Raw genomic sequence first — 22,518 nt, forward strand, 5'->3', positions numbered from 1 at the left:
AATGTGAGGGATAACAAGTTAAAAAGTACACAAGTAAAATAAATAGTTCACTGCACAACACTTCTGTGTTCAGAAAGAGAGATATTTATGTGCCAATGATAACGCTAATGCTAATATTGAGGCATAATAAGTATTAAAACAATGCCACAAACGTATTCTACATATAGACGTATTCTATATAGACGTATTCTACATATAAAAATAATTGGGTAATATTAATGATACAAGGTAGTGCTGCCACTGTGAACATACATACAAGGTACTGTATGCAAGTTTCTGTTAAAACCATACACTGAAACATTGTCCATGGGGATAGATATGTTTCATTAGCCTGATTCATCAGCCCAGGGGGTTCTTGCAAACTGTCTAGTGTATTCTGATTCCTGACCTAATCGCTTGAGAAAAATGAAATTGAGCAGAGGGACTAGGTGGTTCCAGCCTGGCTAATGTTTCATACCATACTGTGGAAAATTATAGCCAAAGGAATTTCCATGGAAATAAGCAGGAAGAGGCCTTCCCCTACATGGGCCAAATAAAAGTCAGGTTTGGGGAAATGCAAGCCCACTCAGAGTAAAAAACAAACAGCAGATGTCTTTTTTTAAACGTTTTGCAGTGTAAAAGTAGCTAAAATGGTGCACGATGTAACTTGTCTGTTGGAAGGTTCGTCATCTGCTTGCCTCCATGGAGATGTGCCTAGAATGTTCCACAATATGATCATAAACCTAAAAATCTCCGTGGAGACTTGCAAGCCAAATTACAGGTTAGATTTGTGGAGAAGCGACCCCTGAGCAGTAAATAACACCTTTGAATTGAATTGAACATAAGACAAATTAGTTTAATGCCATACATAACATTAACATCTCCATGGAAACGAACAGGTTGCGGATCCTCTCTAGAAAAGTTACAGAGACAGAGGAAGGTGGTTGAGGTACGGCAACTGTACTAGTATAGCGAAGGGGCATATTTGCATTATTTTACTGTCAGACATCCATTCATTTTTGACAATTTACTCCATAGTCGTGGTAAGAAATTCTAACCTTTTCACACTACATCGGCGTCCCTGTTTGTTAACCATGCACATACGTATTTCCCCAAAAGCTATACAGTGAATACACGCGTTGTCTCCGTAACCCACCTCCGATTTCATATTTAGTATTTCCATCAGTGTTCGCATCTCCCTCTTGCTGTGACACTGGGGTTGTACATGTTCGCTTTCCTGAATAAGAATGAGACAGGTGCGGCCATCGGAAATACCGGCAGACACTCTATCAGCCTGCGCTATCGGATACTATCTTCCCTCCTCTCAACGAATTACCAGAACGGAGCTGATCTTTCCGAGCATGTATCAAAAGCAGCAATGCTAATTACGACCCCGAGTGAATGCAGACCCCCTCTATTCTCCCTCATAGCAACAATTTGGCGTCGTAATGGCACGGATATGTGTAATATGAGCGTGTAATGTTGTTTTTAATGCCCGCAGTGGAAGTTACCATAGCGCGGAATGGTATACTGCTTGCAAAATATGACTCCCTTGGACATTTTGTAATTGTTGCATATTTCTATTGACTATAACTCTCAAGATTGCAGGTTATTACTAAGAAAGTCTGAGATATATTTTTGCGTGTATGGGTTGTTCGAGGATAGGCTAGTGCCCAAGAGAAATTCTGTAAAGGATTGGATTATATAAGGACCAAAATGGTTTACGTCAAGAAAATATATTATGTAAAAATGTACTCTTTTGACTCGTTAATCGTGTTATATTTTTGTCTCCTCTTCAGAAACATACCTTGACGTTTTGCTTTTATTTTGCTTCATTCATGCTTGTTTTATTAATCCATGTTTTCTCTGAACCTGAAAAATGCTCTGTTTGCATTTTGTCTGGATTGTTGCGGCATAGGTAAAAGTTTTGTTTTGCTATGCTTGGTTTTAAGACCATAAACCATCTCCAGACTCATTTTGCAGTCAAATTGTGTTCACAGTGGACGCATGGCTCTATTAGATCGATTTTATTTTATTTTTTTCCAAATGTAGAATGGATTTTAAAAGTGCACTGTGTAATTTTTTGGTTGTGGGGAAGTTCGTCACCTGCTTGTTTCTATGGATATGTCATTGCTCTGCCTGGAATGTTCCACACTATGACATTAAACTGCTCTACCTTATATTATTCAATTCAATTCTCAAACATACTTAGAAAAACGGGCATTCTGACTGTGAGCGGGGTCGCCTCTCCACAGATCTGACCTGTAACTTGGTCTGTTTTGGTCTCCATGAAGATAGAAAGGTTTAATGCCACATTGTGAAACATTCCAGTCGAAGCGATAACATCGGCATAGAGGAAAGAATTTGACCCTCAATCTACAATCTGTGTATCATTAGTTTTTCAAAATAAAACCAATAATAAGAAAACCAAAAAAAAAGATGACTGTTTTCTTCATTATTTGTCTCCAAAACCAACATGAAAAAACAGATAACGATTTATTCTTTTGATTTTGGGTTTAAATGCATCATGGAAACAACAACAACTTTCCTGTGACTTAAACTGAATGCCGGACTTTTGCCCTCTTTCAGAACTGTGACTAAAACAGGTCTAAAATAGGTCTAAACCAGGACTAAACCAGGTCTAAACCAGAAATGCACCAGGACTAAACCGGGTCTACCAGGACTATACCAGGACTAAACCGGTCTCGGTCTCGGTCTCGGCCTCGGTCTCGGTCCCGGTCTCAGTCCCGGTCTCAGTCCTGGTCTGGTCCCGGTCTGGTCCCAGTCCCAGTCCTGATCACCCAACAGTCTACGCGGGTACACCTCCGGGCCTGTCCCGACACTCAGTCCTGGTTTAGTTCTGGGATCAGTCCTGGTTTAGACCTGGTTTAGTCCTGGTTCAGTCCGTATGCGGCGCAAAAGTCCAGCATCACAGTTTGAGTCACAAAAACAGAAAAAAACATGATCTGTTTATTTCATTATTCACTTAAACACAAAATCAAAAACTGAAAAAAAAAAATAAAATCGTTTTCAATTTTTTCATTTTGGTTTTGGAGACAAATAATGAAGAAAATAGTTGTCTTTTCATTTTCTTATTTTTTATTTGATTTTGAAAAACCAATGAAATGAATTATGCACGGATTCTCTACCAGAAAAGTTATGTAATGCACCTTTAACTTAGAAAATGCAACATATGAAATAAAACCACAAGAGTGCATTCTGCGTGTAAAAGACAATCTGAGCTTCCACGGGCTCATGTACCGTTGGTTTCCGTCAGTTGGCTGAAGAATGACTTCCAGCTAAGTCATTATTTCAGACAATGGGAACAGGAAATTAGAAATGATGAAGTGCATAGTTGAAATGGCAAAGGTCATGATTTCTATAACCTATTATTTCATGTCCTAAATTAAAATACAAAATTGCGAAATACCAAAGTTGAGAGACAATAATATTCCTCCGTGACCTAACCTCTCATCTAGTTTGTATGGACCGTCTTCCAGCTTAAATCTTCATGGTTGTCAGTTGGTGAAATGAAATGACCTAATTATTTTTCATTTATTCATTGTAATACTGAAATGGGAGCATTGCGGTTAGGACTACAAAGTCACAGCAAAGAGGTCCCGGATTCAATTCCCAAACCACGTTCTTGTCTGCTCTGGCACTCTCTCTCTGTTGGTTGTTTTGAACGGACATTAAAGATCCTACATCACGCAAAACTGACTGAAAATCCTCACAAGAGATAGGCTACGTTTATATGAACATTCTGAACAGAAGACGCAAAAGTGGTGCAGCATCTTCACTTTTTATTCCGCGTTTAGACGAGCGCTTTCGAGAGAAAATCTGCGTGTATACGGTGACGCAAAAGTGTGTGGAATTCAACTGGGTTTGCATGCCAGGTTTCTGTGTACTGTATGTATGTGACGTAAACATGTACGCGATGTGAGCAGATCAGACCAGAGTTTTGCATCTTGGACAGTGTAGCTGGAAATGCTACAACGGCGTGTATTCAACTTTTTGCGTTTTGAAGACCCCAAAACCGTCTAAATGAAAGCCTTTTCCAATAAAATATTTTGTTGTTTTTACCCGCAAGCATTCTCGTGTAAACAGGCCTTCAGTTTTGCATTATGATGTTGTTACCTCATCAAAAACATACCTGTAGTTGTGTTTTGTTTCATTTAGACGACTGAGTAACACTTAATCTCAAAAGCTCAAAATGCTCTCTTCCACCTTGTCATGAGGTGGTAGTTTTCAAGTTAACAGCTACCTTTTACCATTTGTTTAGTAGAGATTGACAGTTCCACTGCTGAAATAATCCAAATGATTCTACTGATGGTATATGGAGTTTAAAAACACAGTGGAGCACTTCCTGTATTACGACCTGACATCACAAGATGGAACAGAGTGTTTTCTGTTTGAGACAAGAACTCAGCCTAAATATGCAGGATCTGTGTGTTAAACATGTGTGAATGAAACAAAACACAACTCCAGGTTTTTGTTTTTTTTTTGACCAAGAAACATAACATAGTTCAGAAAATAGTGTAATATGAGCCTTTAATTGAAGTAAAACTATAATAATTATTTACCACAGCTACTATACCACCAGATTAAGTCAGAATTAGAAAAAAAAAACATGAAAACCTCTCATACGCACTTAAACTTGTATAGTCAGATTCCCCAAAACCCACTCCTTTTTCAAACATAACACATACTAGTATAACTGCTCCCTTTTCAATTACCCCACACTGTATTTGGAGCACTTCCTGTACTATCACATGACATAACAAGGTGGAACTGAATGTTTTCCGTTTGAAAGAAGAACTCATTCTAATATGGATGTAACAATAACTGAAATATCGTGATATCATATCGTCAAATTTCTCAATAATATCGTGGACCATCACAATATTTTGAATTAACAGAAAGCATTGGTTTCTACATTACATTCTACAGTTAATCCAATTTGGTTTTCAAATATTAGTTTTAAGTATTAAAGTCTTCAAATAATATTATCTGCAAGTGTTTTAACTTGCTTTAGGGATGGGATGAGACACAATTTCTACAAGACAAAACATGTCAAGATTCAGTCCATTAGATCGAGAACAGACGAGATTTTGATAGAATGTTTGATAGATAAATTGTAGGGGTGTAACAATAACAGAAATATTGTGATATCGTATCGTCAAAGTTCTCACAATAATATCGTGGACCATCATAATATATCGAATTACAAGTCTCTTTGCTTAAATTAAGAGTTATGGTGCAGCAGTAGTTAAAAAAAAGACAGAGGGAACTACATAGACCATGATCCTTTGCTCCATTTCAGTGCAGACTACAAGAAGAAATAACAGTTCTAAACACTTTTGAGTCTTAGTTCTTTGGGTTAAGACTTGTCAGGGCATTTTAAGAGGAAAAAGTAGCATATTAGCAGTTTTGTTAGTCTCCACAAAATATCGCAATAAATATCGTACCGTGTTGTATATCATGAAAATATCGTACTGAGAGATTTGGATATTATTACATCCCTAATCATGAGCCTCCCCACCATATCGTGAGCTGTCCCACAATATTGCAATAAATATCGCACCGTGAGGTTCATACTGTGACAATATCGTATCGTGAGACTTGGATAAAAAGACGACAAGAAGAAATAACAGTTCTAAGCACTTTTAAGCCTTAGTTCTTTGGATTAAGTCTTGTCAAGACATTTTAAGAGGAAAAAGTAGCATATTAACAGTTTTGCCTCCACAAAATATCGCAATAATTATCGTACCATCAGATGTATATTGTGAAAATATCGTACCAAGAGATTTTAGATATTGTTACATCTCTAATTGTGAGCTTTCCCACAATATCGCAATAAATATCGTACCGTGAGGTTCATACATCCTGAATATCTCAGTTGGATTTGAGTGGACACTAACTTATTCAGATGATGGCAACAGGAAATTAGAAACGATGAAAGAGCATAGTTCAATTTGCATATTTATTTTTCTATCAACTTCATATTTTATGCAATTCAAAATGTGAAATACCAAAGTTGAGAGAGAGGCATTTTCCTCCATGACCTAACCCTTCACCTAGTTTGTATGAATCCTCTTCCGGCTCCACAGCACAATAAAAGGGCATATTTGAGTAGCGTGTAAATTTGCATGACAGGTTATAAATCTCACGCATTCAATAAGCTGTAGGGCGATGGTTGCTAGTTAGATTGCCATTAATATTTGAGTATTCCTATGCAGTTATTATAGCGATCTTATAGACACCAATGGCGATGCTTCTATGGAATTTTTATTAGGCTTTGTGCAAATGGAAGATCATGCCGAGTAATTTCTCTGCATTGTAAATACGCGTTGTTTGCATAAGTGGGTTACGGTCATTGTCGGGACATAAATATGCTAATGTTGCAATAATAGGCGAGTAGAATGCCGCAAATAGCCTTGAATGAATTGACTGGGAAGGGTTAGAAGTAAAGGTCATGGTGAATCAATACAAATTTGTTTCATTTGCTCACCTATAATGACCAATTAGCTTTCCGTGAGAGACAAAGTTGCGTAGAAAAATAAGATAATGTAATGAATTATTGTAAAGAGATAGATGAATACGACAGAATAGCCTTGATGTGTAAAAGTGTGCTGCGTAAATTTTCAGGTTGAAGGCCCGCTACCATTAGCCTGATTCATCATTCGGTTTCACTTCGTGGAAACCGCATTAGGATTCGTTCACTCGATGGTAGGCGGGTACTTTTTTTATATAACCAATTAGGGATGGGCATGATTAATCGATAATTGATCATTAAGAATTTCATTGATTATGTTAATTTTAATCGACAAACCGAATGTAGGTTGCTGTGCGTAGCGTGACCAAACAGGGGTCCGTACATGTGTCTCTGCACTCAGAAAGAGCGAGCAAACACAAACAGTCGGTCAGTCTGCAACGTACCGAAGCACAAATGCTTATTTAATGATGACTTGTACAAGAAATTCCCCACTTTCCGTTGCGTTCGGGACAAGTGTGAGGCCATGTGCACAGTGTACAAAGCAGCACATATGTTTCGGTGTCCAGTGGGAAAAAGCTTTTCCAGGTGAGAGTCGCGCAATGTTGATGACGAGTCCCCACCTCCCTCCCCCCGTACGGTGTCCTGGTTTTGACAAACGCAAATATGGTCACACTAACCTGTATTCCACTGAGTCATGTCTTTTAATCCGACAGAAGTTGAACCACATCAGCGACACAAGAGCTGTAGTTTTATCTTCGCTTAGTTTATGCAAATTAGCGATGCGGTTTTAAGTTTGTTTCTGTGAGAGTTACGCTAAACTGAATTAAACACATTATAATGTCAAACAGGCTGATGTGGCTCTAGAGTCGTTACGGTTTATATGTCGTAAAGTTGAATTTATTTATGCAGATTAGTAGTGCAGATAGTAATAATAATGATGATCATTTTAATATAAAAACGTTAATGATTAATCAGTAATCGATCGTTAATTCTTCCGATGATCGATTAAGAAAATTTCATCGAATGCCCATCCCTATAACCAATCACTGCTGTTTTGTTGTGACATATGTAATGCAGTGGTGTCCAAGTAAGTGTCAGCACGACAGCAAACAAAGCAGAGAGTGAACATGTCTGTCAACGATCATTGTCGTTTCTGCAAGGTGAACTTGCGAATTAAAGGCACAATAAAAAATGAAAAAAGTTTGTATTTGACAAAGGAAGTTCAAAAGGAGGATAGTGTAAACAGTCTGCCATCGCAACTCGGGTTGGGTTCAGCTCAACTTCCGAGGTTCTTGCAAAGAGTCAAGTATATTCTGAATTCTGACCTAGTCGCTGGTAGGGGTGTGCAAAAATATTGAAATATCAATATATCGTATCGCTTAATGTAATGATACAGTATCGATATCATGGGCTGCTGTATCGATATATCACCAAGAGTATTTTTTGGTATATTTCACTAAATTATTTTGTTACAGAGCTACAGTTTTGGTACTTGTTTAGGAAAGAAACTTTTTTATGCAACACATTTGACATTTTCACTGTTTTGAAAATTAAAATGTTTGTATTTCATATGAACTTTGCACAAAAAGTGGTTTAACAAAGACTTTTACTATCACAGACATGATTTAGCCTTTATTTTTATTGTAAACTGTATCGAATCGATTTAAAATATATCATATTGAATTGAAAGCTCACTGTATCGAGATATGTATCGTATCGTGGCCTATGTATTGAGGTATGTATCGTATCAGCAACTTCTTAATGATACCCAGCCCTAGTCGCTGGAGAGAAATGAAATTAAGCAGAGGCACTAGATGGTGCCAGCCTGGCTACGCTACCATGGAGATGCTATTGCTTTGCCTTTAATGTTCCACCATTTGGTATTAAATTTATATAAGATGCATTTATTCAGTTATTGGTGTTTTTATTGATCAAGAATACCTTTAAAAACACACATTCTGACTGTGAGTGGGGTCGCCTCTTCACAGATCTCACATGTAAATTGTCCTGGTGGCATCTCCTGCTATATATTTTCTATGGACATTGTAAAGTTAAATGATATACTTTGGAATATTAGTGGTAAAGCAATAAGATCTCCATTAGGGCTGCTCGATTATGGAATAAATCATTATCATGATTATTTTGGTCAATATAGAAATCACGATTATTCAAACGATTATTTTTTAGTTACATGATGCTTTATTTATTCAGCATTTCTCTCAAAAAATAAACACTTTGTTATCGATAATTTCTGCAAAACTTTCAAATTAAACATAAATATAGACTACAAATATGAACCTTAGAGCAGTTTTGTGACGAATAAAATATAAAATGAATAAAATATACTTTGAACATGAAATAAGGCATAGAAAAACATAAATGTATCCAAAATAAACTCTATATCCAGATGTTCATTTCCACTCTGTTACGTTTTGAGATCATTTGACTCACAAATCGCAATCAAAATTCTATTAATTGCACAGCCTTAATCTCCATGGAGACAATAAACTAGTGGGTCCTCTACCAGAAAAGTTACACAGTGCAGCTTTAATGCTTTGCCTGGAATGTTCCGTAGTATGAGATTGAAACATTTCCATCTAGCATTTATTATTACAGGAATTTCTATTGCTCAAAAATACAGTAATTCCTTCCGTGATAGATAGTCTTAATCTATACTGTGGAACATTCTAGACAAGGCAGTAACATTTCCATGGGGATAAGCAGGTGGCGGACCCTCCACTAGAAATGTTACGCCGTGCAGCTTTAATGCAACGTTAAGTATTCATAAATGGTACCTGCAGATAAGCCGGTGGTCAGGGTCTTGATCCAGGGCCAGTGACCCCAGGCTAGTGCATCGACTCTGGGTGTGGCTGGGGACGGCGTTGCCCTTGGATATGCGTCTCATTATAGGCTTGGAACGGCTGAAAATGCTGCTTCATGCTCTGTTGATATGCACAACCCTTTATCCTGCACTATCTCATCGTGGGTACCTTGTGTGGGAATTGCGAGCGGTTCAGTCTTAACACAACTTCACAGCTTCTAAAAATGTGCCAGATTTTGCGGCAAAGCTCACCATCCGCAGAAGTCGTTAGAAACATTATGTTGCTTCACTGAGGTGGTAAAAGTTTGTATCCCGCTCCTGGCGTCCCTGGTCTTTATGGTTACGGTTGCCCACACCTGCTCACTCAACTTGACTAAAAGTTTTTCTGATGTGAAACTGTGAAACTGACTTGTATAGCCAGCCATATAGGGATGGATCAAGATTTCGTGCCACAAGATCTCACGAGACAAAATTGCCCGAAGACTGTGCACACATGAGGAATATTATCTCGTGAGATTTTTTGCTTACATTTTTCCATTTGCCTTGGATGAGAAAGGGGTTAACTTTGCTGAGTAACTCCCCTTGAGAAGCTGGGATACCGAAAAGCACTGACAACAAATGACAACAAAACTGTAAAAAACAGATTGAGCAAAAATTGTGAAGCAAAAATTATGAACTGAACAGCACAATTTATCAGGGGTGTAACGGTATCCAAGTCTCACGATAAGATATCGTCACGTTATGAACCTCACGGTATGATATTTATTGCGATATTGTGGTATTATTTCTCATGATATGGCTCACGATTAGAGATGTAACAATATCCAAATCTCTCGGTACAATGTTTTCATGATATACATCTCACAGTACGATATTTATTACGATATTATGTGGAGACTAACAAAACTGTCCTCTTAAAATGCCTTGGCAAGACTTAATCCGAAGAACTAAGACTTAAAAGTGCTTAGAACTGTTATTTCTTCATGTAGTCTACACTGAAATAGAGCAAAGGATCATGGTCTATGTAGTTCCCTCTGTGTGTTTTTTAGCTATTGCTGCGCCATAACTCTTAATTTAAGCAAAGAGACTTGTATTTCGATATTGTGATGGTCCATGATATTATTGTGAGAACTCTAACGATACGATATCACGATATTTCTGTTATTGTTACATCCCTACAATTTATCTATCAAACATTATGTCAAAATCTCGTCTCGTCTCGATCTCATGGACTGAATCTCGACACGTTTTGTCTCGTAGAAATTGTGTCTCATCCCATCCCTAAAGCAAGTTAAAATACTTGCAGATAATATTATTTGAAGACTTTAATACTTAATCGAATTTGGTTTTCAAACATTGGTTTTAACTGTAGAATGTAATGTAGAAACCAGTGCTTTCTGCTATTATCTGGCACAAGCATTTTTACCATGAATTTATCAGGGATGCTCTAATCCAATTTGAATATTGGCTGAAAAATTAGCTGGATCAGACGACTTCAAGATATCAGTTCAGCCAGTATCCTCCTTGGACATATAAATCGATATAATAAGGCAATTTATTGGTCGCAGTTGGTTCAGAAAGTAGTATAAAAGTATGAATTTTTATTTATACAAACGTGTTCTGTGCTCTTGTGTTGAATAACAGCTTTATAAAACATTTGAATCAGTTTTATCTTATTTGTTTTAGTAAGAAATAAATGCTGTTTCCCAGTTTCTGTAATGGTATTGGTTGATAATCTGAATTGATATTGGAACTGAAAAATCTGTAATGTAATGTTGTGAACTTGCTGCAATCCCTACAAAAATCTATAACCACTAGCAACCAAATTTGCATTAACTTCTTTTCTTTCTTTTCACCTTGCAGTTCCTGTGTCTGAAGAACATCCGCACATTTCTCAAGGTCTGCCACGACAAGTTCGGCCTGCGCAACAGCGAACTCTTCGACCCCTTCGACCTTTTCGACGTCCGGGACTTCGGCAAGGTGAGTCAGCTAATACCTCTGTTCTTTTGTACGCCGCTCACCGCTGTTATGAGCACCCATGGGCGACGGTTTTGCGCTGGGAGACTTGAAGCTGCTTGTGAAAGTTGATGTTATCATGCCTCGAGTTATGTTGGATCCATGTCAGATCACAGACTGAGATTTGTGGCTTGGAATTTTGGCGGTCTGTGAAGCTTCCTTTTATGATTTTTGGCTGTTGGAGTTGGAGTTGACATTCTTATTGGCTATAAAAGGTTGTGTTCACAGGTTTTCACTTCTGATGTAACATTTGGCGGACCTTTTCTTATTCAAAAGATGTTTTTAGTTGTTAATCTCTGTAGTTACAATTTTTAATCTTTCTGAAACCTATCGACAGTGTTGGGGAGTAACAGATTACATGTACCAGAGTTACGTAATCAGAGTACAAATTATGAGTAACTGTATTCGGTTACAAGTTACTGTTTCAGTGAGTGGTCACTGGATTACAATTACTTTGTTGAAATAAGTGGATTACACTGCGGTAGTTTCCTGATTTTACATTTTGAGCTAAATCCCCCTTTTTTTATTTATTTTTTCGTAATTCCACTCATTGCCGGACACCAGGTCTAAACCAGGTCTAAAAGCAGGTCTAAACCAGGTCTAAAAGCCAGGTCTAAACCAGGTCTAAAAAGGTCTAAACAGGTCTAAACCAGGTCTAAAAGCAGGTCTAAACCAGGTCTAAAAGCAGGTCTAAACTAGGTCTAAACCAGGTCTAAAGTAGGTCTAAACTAGGTCTAAACTAGGTCTAAACTAGGTCTAAACTTAGTTCTAAACCAGGTCTAAACCAGGTCTAAAACCAGGTCTAAAACCAGGTCTAAAACCAGGTCTAAAACCAGGTCTAAAACCAGGTCTAAAACCAGGTCTAAACCAGGTCTAAACCAGGTCTAAAAACAGGTCTAAAACAGGTCTAAAACCAGGTCTAAACCAGGTCTAAAACCAGGTCTAAAACCAGGTATAAACCAGGATTTAACAGGACTAAACCATGCCGCACGGACCATGTCTCCTCCTCCTCTTCTATCAATAATATTTTTAATACAGTTAAGGAAAGACTGGGCATTTTATTTTCTTTTATCAGACAAAACTTCTTATGTTACGATATCCTCGTCTTTGCTTCTCTACAACAAATCAAGTAATCCTAAGTATTCAGATTACGTTACTCACTTTAAGTAATTTAATGGATTCCTTTACAAACTACATTTTGGGGTATGTAATCTGTAATCTGTAGGGGAATACATTTTAAAAGTAACCTTCCCAACACTGGCTATAGATGGATTTGTTACTTGAAAAATTGTGTTAAGGGCTTTGCAAATACTAAAACAAAATTGACTTTGGTTATGTACATTTTTAAAATCAATATTTAGTTTACAGTGCACTAGCCTTACATCAGGGGTCTCCAACCTGTGGCTCGGGAGCTACTAGTAACTCTCCACCCCATTCCAGGCAACTTGCTAAAGAATTTCTGAATTATATTAATTTAACAATTAAAGTCTGATTAATTACTATTGTAAATGTGTCATCTTGATGTCTAACTTGTACACTACTAAATGGATAATGGTTTATATTTAATGGGCATCTAATTGTACCCTCTCTAAAGCTCTTATACTTTCTCAATTTCTTGCGACCGCTAAAATGAGTAGCTCTCTGGCATTTTCATTTCATTATAGTAGCACACCAGAGGAAAAAGGTTGGAGACCCCTGCCTTACATGATACATGATAAATAGACTCGATACTCAATACCAATTCCGATACCACAGTGATAATTAAAACACTTTCTTTAGTCAATAGAATGTCATTTTTAACATTAAATCATAGTACTTTCTCTTCTGTTCCCATATGGTCTTATATCTATGTAATCCTTCAGTGGTCCAGGTAGGTTCCAGAGTGTTCCATGAGTGTATTCCGGTCTATGCGCTCTTATACTTGTTCTGATACAGCTCAAGATCACTGTAAAACTATTCACAAAAGGTTCATTTCTGTCCTGTGAATGTGACTTTTTAGTAGCCTGTAGATACCTGCTCAAATCTGGTTTCCATTCTCGTTTTTGTATCGATTGGTGTTTGATTTTCGATGCTTTTGTGCGATGTTCCGTGTGCCATTACAGTTTCTGAATGAGTGAAATCAGTGAACATTTTATAGATAAGAATAAGATCAGGTATTTGTCTTCATTAGAGACACATTACCTTTTGATCTAGGCAAAGTAATACAACAAATAGGCACTACAACAAATACTCACTATTATTGTATGTTCTTGGATATGTTTTAGGCTTTTGTATCGAACTTGTCATGGAATTCAATTCAGAAAGAGTCTGAAAAGTTAGTGTTAAAAGGTACTGTTACAGAATAAATTGTGGTAGGCTGAGAGGTGATAGAAGAGACATGAGTTGGAGTTCAAAACGTTGAAAATCTCGCTATGCTTCTGTTGTAGGGAGTATTATACCTTTCATTGCTGGGTTTAAGATGACGTCACATCATTCTATAAGACAATAATATGTAATACAGATGGGGGCAGGTAAAAATAATACTGCTAAAATGTAGTGTCTTGTTGTTATATGGTGAGTTATAAGGTGTAGTCCAGGGGTGAGCAAACTATGGCCCGGAGGCCATATGCGGCCCTTTAATCTTTTCTATCTGGCTCGCCAAACTTGAATAATAGTAATGATAATAATAATTTTCAGTGTTTTAAAAGTAATTTCAGTAAATAGTGAATACAGTGGGACTTGAAATACAGATATTTTCTTGTAATGCTTTGTAATGATTTTCAGTGATTGGATATTTCAATAACACGGGAGATGTTTTCTACACATCCTCATGTTATTTTTTTCTCTTATGAGGTGGATTACCAAAAAAACAAAACAAAAAAAACCCATCCATCTGCTCCTGGTCCGGCTCTTCCATCAAACTTTAGAACCCTTTGTGGCCCACAAGTCAAAAAATTTGCCTATATGGAAGATAATTTGTTTAATCAGATTCTGAATTTTAAATGCTGTTGAATTTCTCACTTAGAATTTTTTTACTCTGAAAAATCATGTTTGAATTATTTTTATTATGAAGTTTTGTTTGCTGAAATTTTAAGTGTACATTTTCAGTGTATAAAATAAAAAAAAAAAAAAAAATTAAATCACCTTAAATATTCAACACAAATATTTACAAGCCTTCAAATTCAACAGTCAAAATTCAGAGTGCAAAATTCGCAGTGAAGAAAATTCACAGTAAAGATCCGAGATGCCAAGGCAGAAGCAATCGATCCAAAGTGATCCGATCTAACTAAGTAAGAAACAGGAAATGTTACAGTGACACGATGTGATTGGTCAGAGATAGCTTCATTGAAACCTCATCTCTTTGATTTCTTAAGTGTAAACCCCGCCCACAGATGAGAACAGCCAATAGGAAACAGCCTCTGTCCTCCTCGCTCACATGATCGATTGCTTCTGCCTTGGCATCTTGGAGCTTTTCTCTGAAATTTTTCACAGCGAATTTTACATTCTGAATTTCGACTGGTGAATTTGAGGGCTTGAAAATACCTGTGGTGTTTTTTTGTTTTTTTTAAATTGAAAGTAAACTTCAAATTTCAGCCACTAAAATTCAGAATAAAAATAATTCAAACATCTTTTTTCAGAGTTAAAAAATTCAAAGTGAGAAATTCAGTGGTATTTAAAATTCAAAATCTGATGGAACAAATTATCTTCCATATGCCTACCCATGATGTAGTCACTAATAAAAATGATCAGGTTCAACTTTTTAAGTTTTACATTCAGATATTTCTTATGAAAACACAATCAGAGGAAAATCAAAAGGAAAATCTCTCTCTTGCCCTCCATTGGGGAGTATGACCATCACATTCTAGAATCTGAAAACCACCAATAACATAGACAGAGATAATAAGGACTGAAATCATGAGAGAAACTCAAGACTTAATTGATTCAGAGGGAAATTCAAGTTATTCTGCAGCATTTCTACTGCTCTTCTCAGTGGTCTTTGTGTCTCAGTGAAAAGTCTGAGTGCTGTTCAAGAGGTGGGACTGGTCAGATAGGGTCAGCAGATCTGTGTCAGGGTAGTTTGAGGAGAGGAAGAGCCAAAAGTGTCCCTTAACTGTGTCCTGCAGCATCACCACAGTGTCCAGGGGGAGCCAGGTGAACACAACAGGAAAGACCTCGCTCTCACTCCGCTCTTGTGTTTTTGTTTGGTGATGAAATGGTTCATTCCCACAAAAAGTGTTCCCTCTGGCAAATTTTGGAGTATTTCCTCTGTAAGGTCTTCTGCCACATATGTAAAACGCCTGCACAGTTTCTATGAATTGCAAAAAAAGCAAACAGTTAATTTCATAAAATCCGACAGTACAGTTACAGTAATCTCTAACTGAAATGTTTTTGGCATGTGCATCGCATATTTGGCCTTGTGATAAGGTTTGCTTGTGATTTACGGAAGAGTGAATAGATGATAGAAACGATCAGTGGAGCATGCAGTATTTTGAAATCAGATGTTCTTTTTGGGGTCGGTATCTCTATAGACCGTCTGTGTTTGGTTGAGCATTTCCGCTGTTTACGTGCCAGATGTCACCTTTGGCTTGGACGTGATATAGCTGATAATGAAGAGATGCTGTTCAGGTAACGTATGTGTTGTTTATATTTGCAGTAGTTTGATTGTGCTAATGTTCCCCAAAGTGTGGATTTGAATTTAAAACAGCAAATTATAAAGGGCCCGTTTTACACCATTTCCTGATCTGTGTGATAATGTTGTTTCCGCATCACAAACAGACCTGGACTTGTGTTTTGTTTCATTCACACGTTTAACACACAAACCTGGAATGACCAATCTCTACTAAACTAAAAGTAAAAGGTAGCTGTTAACTTGGAAACTACCACTACATGACATCATAAGGTGGAAATTTTCAGCTTTGAAGAGAAACTAATCTTGCAGGGTAACATGTGTGAACGAAACAAAACACAACTCCAGGTGTGTTTTTCTTTCACACGTATCACTGAAATAAACAAATCTGGGCTTGAGACGTGATGGAGGGCGTGGGGACCAAACTGATATAAATCTGTATAAAAAATATAGAAGACTTTCCCACAAGGACTGAAGTGACATCACACATTTGTTGGTTCTGTCAGTTTGAGGACAGAAGTGGCTCTGCTGCTCTGTGGGCTGTACCAACAACATCCCTCAAAAGAAAGGATTCTTCTTCTATTCCCTCCTGACTGTCACCAGCAATGGATTGCCAATATCAGGAGGACTATTCATTCCAGACTGAGCAGTGAGTGCTTTTTTTCCTTCAAAGTTAAAGCTATTATTTAATGTACAAATGGAATTGCTCGAGATGAACTGATAGTAGTATTGAAAAATTTGCTGGATCAAGTATTGATTCCATTTGTATTGGTGAAGCCGATATCTAAGTTGGGCCTTTAATGTAATTGTAATAAGACTATTTACAGGATGATCTTGGCCTTGAACATCTCACAATGTTTGAACTTCTGTTCATACAATCCTGTTTAGTAGTTATTTGAGGAAGAAATTCAATTTACATACCACAACTGGATATTTTGTGTAAAACATTAACTTTGTTTTAAGGAAATAAGTGCTATTTTCCGTCACTACTCTGGTATCAGTTAATATCGGGTATCGACAGATACTTAGAACCTGTTTACACAGGAACTCTTGCAGGTAGAAACAACAAAATATTTTATCGGAAGTACCTTTCGTTTAGACGAGACGTTACACGCGGCGTTGTACTTAAAGGTCCATTGTAGAACTTTTCTGGTGGAGGGTCCATCAAATGTTTTTCTACATGTTAGTGCTTCATCTGGAATGCTTCACTGTATGGTATTAAATATTTTTATCTTCATGGAGACCAAAGCAGACCAAGTTACAGGTCAGATCTGTGGAGAGGCGATCCCACTCAGTCAGAATGCCACCTGTAATTAAATAAATGTAAGGTAGAGCTGTTTAAGGTCATACTGTGGGACATTCCAGGCAGAGCAATGACATATCCACAGAAACAAGAAGGTGACAGACCCCAACTAAAAAGTTGAACAGCGCAACATAAAGGTTAAGGGCCTGTTTACATGAGAACACTTGCGGGTAAAAAAAAGACAACATATTTTATTAGAAGTGCCATTTGTTTAGATGGTGACAGCGTTTTTGGGGCTTAAAAACGCAAAAATCTGAAACCACCCTCCAGAGTGGAAAAGTTGAATACACTCCACTGTAGTGTTTCCGTCTACACTGCCCAAGATGCAAAACTCTGGTCAGATCTGCTCAGGTCACGTACGTGTTTATGTCACATACATACAGTACTGAGATGTCGGATGGCATGTATACCCAACCGAATTCCACACACTTTTGCGTCACCGTGTGCGTGCTGATTTCCTCCCGAAAACGCTCGTCTAAATGCGGAATAAAACGTGAAGACACAACACCACTTTTGCGTCTTCTGTTCAGACCGTCATCATATAAATGTAGCCTCAAAAGTAAATTGTGGCTTTAGCTTTCACTGCTTTTAATCGAGGTTAGCAGGTTCTAAAAAGCATCATCAATTTTTGAGTTAAATTATGACAACAGAGATGGCCGACAATGTTGAGTGAAGTCCTCAAAATAGTGACTGCAACAAGCAAGTTCTGTGAATAGTCTCAAGTTTATATTCTTATTTTTCGACAACTTTAGGCAAACGTTCCGAAAGTGAGTGCATTCCCTTGTTCAACACCTGTAGCGTTCCGATTTAGAACAAGTTCAAAGTCAAATCTGTCACTCGCATCAGTTTGAAAGGAGACTGACGCAGATGAGAGAGGGGGAGGCAGAGGAGGAGAAACATTCGGAGGAACAACTTCATGGGTCAACGATCTAATGGACGTCAGTGAGGGACAGCCGTTACACTCTGGGCATTCTGGGAGGTCGTGGATGTTAGACTTGGCTGAGTCCGAGGCTGCTGACTCATTCTAGGCTTTATGGGGATTTCTCTGGGATTTTTGATCTCATAAAAAGGCGGTTACAAGATAGCGAGAGGAAAGTTTGGATGGAGTTCAAATATTGGAGGAAATCTCTGCGTTATCGGTTCTTCTTTTTTATTTTTATTTTTTATTGAAGAACAAAAATTTAACACAAAATACGTTTGGTGATGAACATGCATAGTTCTAGGAGTCCAGAAGTTAGAGAAAGTGCATGCTAATATAGATGATCATTTGTAAAAAGAGGAACTAAACATGTTTGAAAATCAAGGGTGAATGTCATTTTATTTTGGAAGTTTTATGGAAATTACACGTAAATAGAATTCCATTTGCAATTTCACCCTCAACAAAGAAAACTATAAGGGTAGTCAGAGTATGTGAATAGGTCATCGAGTTAGATCAACCATTACTATACATGAATGTTGAATTTCGAACTTCCAGTCATCGTGCAGTGCATATCGGAAAGGGCCTTCCGAAAAAGTGAACATCAAACTGTCACGTTTGATTTTCCCAGTGGGATGCGTCAATTGTCAAAGCCAATCTTAGTAGTCTTTAGTTATGGAATTCAGACATCGTAATTGTGTGGTTGTTGGATGTCCCAACAGCGGAAAACGACTTGAGAAATGGGCTTCGGAAGTTTGCGAAATCCATAACTGCAAAAGGGAATCAGATCTGTGTGACTGTAAATTTCCGTTTAAACTGTTTCCCTTCCCAACGGAACTAAAAAATAGTGAAAGGTGATGGCGATGGGCAGTGTTGATACACAAGAAGGACGAAAAAGGAAAGCTTTGGCTGCCTAAGAAATCTTCCCGAGTTTGCAGTGAACATTTGTATGTGGACCGCCAACAAAGCAAAATCCCGATCCCTCACTCAACTTGTAGGGAACATGGTATATTTATTCATGAAGACAAGCAGTATCTAGGGGCAATTCTGACTTATTGATAGAATGTTCATGCTGTGGAAAGAGGGTGCTGGAACTAAAATGCCCCTATTCACCAATGAATGAAAGTCCAACACCCCAAAATATTTTAGTTACTTGAGAGTAGAGTTAGTTGATGGTCAGACAAAGTTGAAACGCCCATTTCTTCAGCCATTTTCCGCTGTTGGAACGTCCATCATCCGCACAATTCCGATGTCCGAATCCCATAACTAAAATATGACGATATCAGAACTAGAAACAAAAGCGATATGGTTCAAGAGACTTGAAAAGATCAGCTTTGACAATAGACGCATCCCACCGGGAAATCAAACATGGAGGTTTGTTGCTCACTGTTTTTGGAGGAACCTACCCAGTATGCATTGCGCGATGACTGGAAGTTTGAAATATCACATCCTAGGTCATGCAAAAATATGATTCAGGTGCCCATTCACACCTTAGGGTAGTTTCATGGATTTAACTAATAACAGACACATCTCACTGTAAACTAGGGTGTTACAGTGGGTGTAGTTTCGACAGATATGCATTAACTATGTCAAATTTACCAAATGTGTTTAGTTAGAATGTTGTTTAAAGGTGCAGTGTGTCACTTTTCTGGTGGAGGCTCAGTCACACCAGCTCCTCTCCATGAAGATGTTGCCTGGAATGTTCCACAGAGTAGCAATACATTTGTTTATCTCTACGGAGAAAGCAGGTGACGCCATAGGGCCAAGTTACATGTCAAATCTGTGCAGAGGCAAGCCCACTAAGAGTACGAATGCATGTTTTTAAGTCAATAAAAACCCACGTTATTGAATAAATGGAAGATAGATGCATTTAATGTGAAACCGAGACACTCCAGACCATGAAACAACAACTCCATGGAGACAAGCAGATGGTGAACGCTCCACCAGAAAAGTTACACAATGCACCTTTAAAATATCTGGGAATCAAAATATTTTAGCAGTTTCAGTTATTGTTCTTTTGAAAATTAATCATTCTTGAACAAAAAAATATATATATTCTTGTGAAGCAAATCTCGCTATTGGGATATAATGACTTGATTTTCAGAAAAACAAAGCATTACAGTTACTAATCCATGTTTGCGCTCGGTTTATACCAGCGAAATACCCTTGATGTGGCCTCTAATCCCTGCGTATCATGTATTTGTATGAGGCGGTGTAAGTGGGTGGGGGAGGGAGACTTTCGGCGCTACATTAAAACAAACAGGGGGAGCTCAAACGTATGATGTCATTAAACTGATGATGACGGCTGAGGCCACTGTGTCTACCCAGTCTGTCCAGAGAATGTCAATACCGGGCTTTCTCCCTATCCCCGTCTCACGTAGGTGGTCGTCTTACGGATTATTGGTCAGTATATCTGAGTTTTCAAAATGATTACTGTGACCTTCTGTAGAGCAAGTGTAGAGTCAGTGCTAAGGTATGGAACTGTCAGCTCAAACTTGACTGTTAAATATAAATCACAGATCCTTAGAACTGGTAAAACTGGCTATAAAATGATGGGGGTGTCCACTCTGAGCGTTCTACGGACCATCTCAGAAGTCCCTCAACACACAGCATGAGTTCATGGTGTCTGGGAGGAGATACAGAGTTCCTTTATGGAAAAATAACAGCTATAAAAACTTCTTCGTACCTCAGTCCATAAAATGTATCAACAACATGGTGTGACTGTGCAGATGTGTGGAGCCTCAGTGACTGTATATTAAAGCTGGGAATCATTAAGAAGCTGCCGATACGATACATACCTCGATACATGTACATATCTCGATACAGTGTGCTTTTGAGTCAATACAATATATTTCAAATTCATTCAGTCAAATCATGGCTGTGATTCTAAAAGTCTCTGTTAAACCAATCCTTGTGCAACATTAATATGAAACACAAACATTTTAATCCTCAAAACACTGAACACATGAAATGTGTCACAGAAACGAGTTTCCTTCCTCTAAACAAGCAACAAAACTGTAGCGCTGTAACAAAAATAATTTAGTAAAATATACCAAAAAATATCGATACAGCAGCCGATGATATCAATACTGTATCAGCACATTAAATAATATGATATTTTGATATTTTGCACATTCCTACTGTATATTGTCCAGTTCTATAAGGTTTTTTCTTTTTTTTTTAAGTAAGGGTGTAATGATATCCAAGTCTCACAATACGATATCATCACAGTACGATATTTATCGCGATATCATGGGGAAGCTCACGATATGGTGGGGAGGTTCATGATTAGAGATGTAACGATATCCAAATCTCTTGGTATGATATTTTCACAATATACATCTCACGGTATGAAAACTGTTAATGTTATGTTACTTTTTCCTCTTAAAATGCCTTGACAAGACTTAATCCAAAGAACTAAGACTTAAAAGTGCTTAAAACTGTTATTTCTTTTTGTAGTCTGCACTGAAATGGAGCAAAGGATCATGGTCTATGTAGTTCCCTCTGTCTTTTTTTTTAGCTATTGCTGTGCCATAACTCTTAATTGAAGCAAAGAGACTTGTAATTCGATATATTGTGATGGTCCATGATATTATTGTGAGAACTCTGACGATACGATATCATGATATTTCGGTTATTGTTACACCCCTAGTCTTAAGTTATGTTATGTCTTTGTTATGTTAATGCTACTGACAAATAAACAGAATGTAAACCTAAAATTCTATGCGATTTAGATATTTTTGTTTGCTTTGTATTTCATTTTTATACTGTTCTTATTGTTTGTTACCCATACGATGATACTTTGATGTCTCATCCAGGGACACACTGTCTGCGGTTACACACCCACTCAAATCTGATCATTATTATCATATTTTTGAAGATAAGAGATTATTAAAATGGAATGTAAACTACAAAATTGTCTGATTTCTTTCTGTTCATGATCCCTCTGATGACTCACATCAGATTTTGTGTTTTGCATGTCATTTCTTAAATGCTCTAAAATCTGATTAAAATCACATTTTGATGTGCCTGTGAACACCCACTGGTGCTTTTTACGGCAATTGAACTGACTACACTTAGATAAACACTTAACCATCTACCACAGCTGCTTCCTTTTGTTTACATGGTTTAAAGTGGACACATTATTTATTATTTTTTCATTCTTTATTTCTAATGTATTGTGCTTCCACTGGTACAAATGGTATAATGGAAAAAAAGTACAACGCAGATTGTTTTTTTTTTCAGGGTGGGATTAGTGAGATGGGGGTATTAAAAAACAAAACACGACTATCAACTACTAAACACATGCTCTTCTTTAAAATTTTAAAAAACATAAACTTTTATTTTGTACAATGATAAACGATAAACCTTTGTGCTTTCG

General features: G+C 37.5%; 1 protein-coding gene across 1 annotated transcript in view; it reads left to right on the forward strand.

Annotated features, from left to right (window-relative positions):
• The window catches only part of vav2 (vav 2 guanine nucleotide exchange factor), a 581,772-nt gene that overhangs the window by 172,346 nt on the left and 386,908 nt on the right, over positions 1-22,518 (forward strand). Inside the window, exon 2 of the mRNA XM_055153246.1 lies at positions 11,160-11,276. Within this exon, the coding sequence (XP_055009221.1) occupies positions 11,160-11,276 (117 nt within the window). The remainder of the gene's footprint in view (positions 1-11,159; positions 11,277-22,518) is intronic.

Source organism: Boleophthalmus pectinirostris, unplaced genomic scaffold, assembly GCF_026225935.1.
Source record: "Boleophthalmus pectinirostris isolate CB_2022bp ecotype Guang Dong unplaced genomic scaffold, ASM2622593v1 HiC_scaffold_18, whole genome shotgun sequence".
Lineage (NCBI taxonomy): Eukaryota > Metazoa > Chordata > Actinopteri > Gobiiformes > Gobiidae > Boleophthalmus > Boleophthalmus pectinirostris.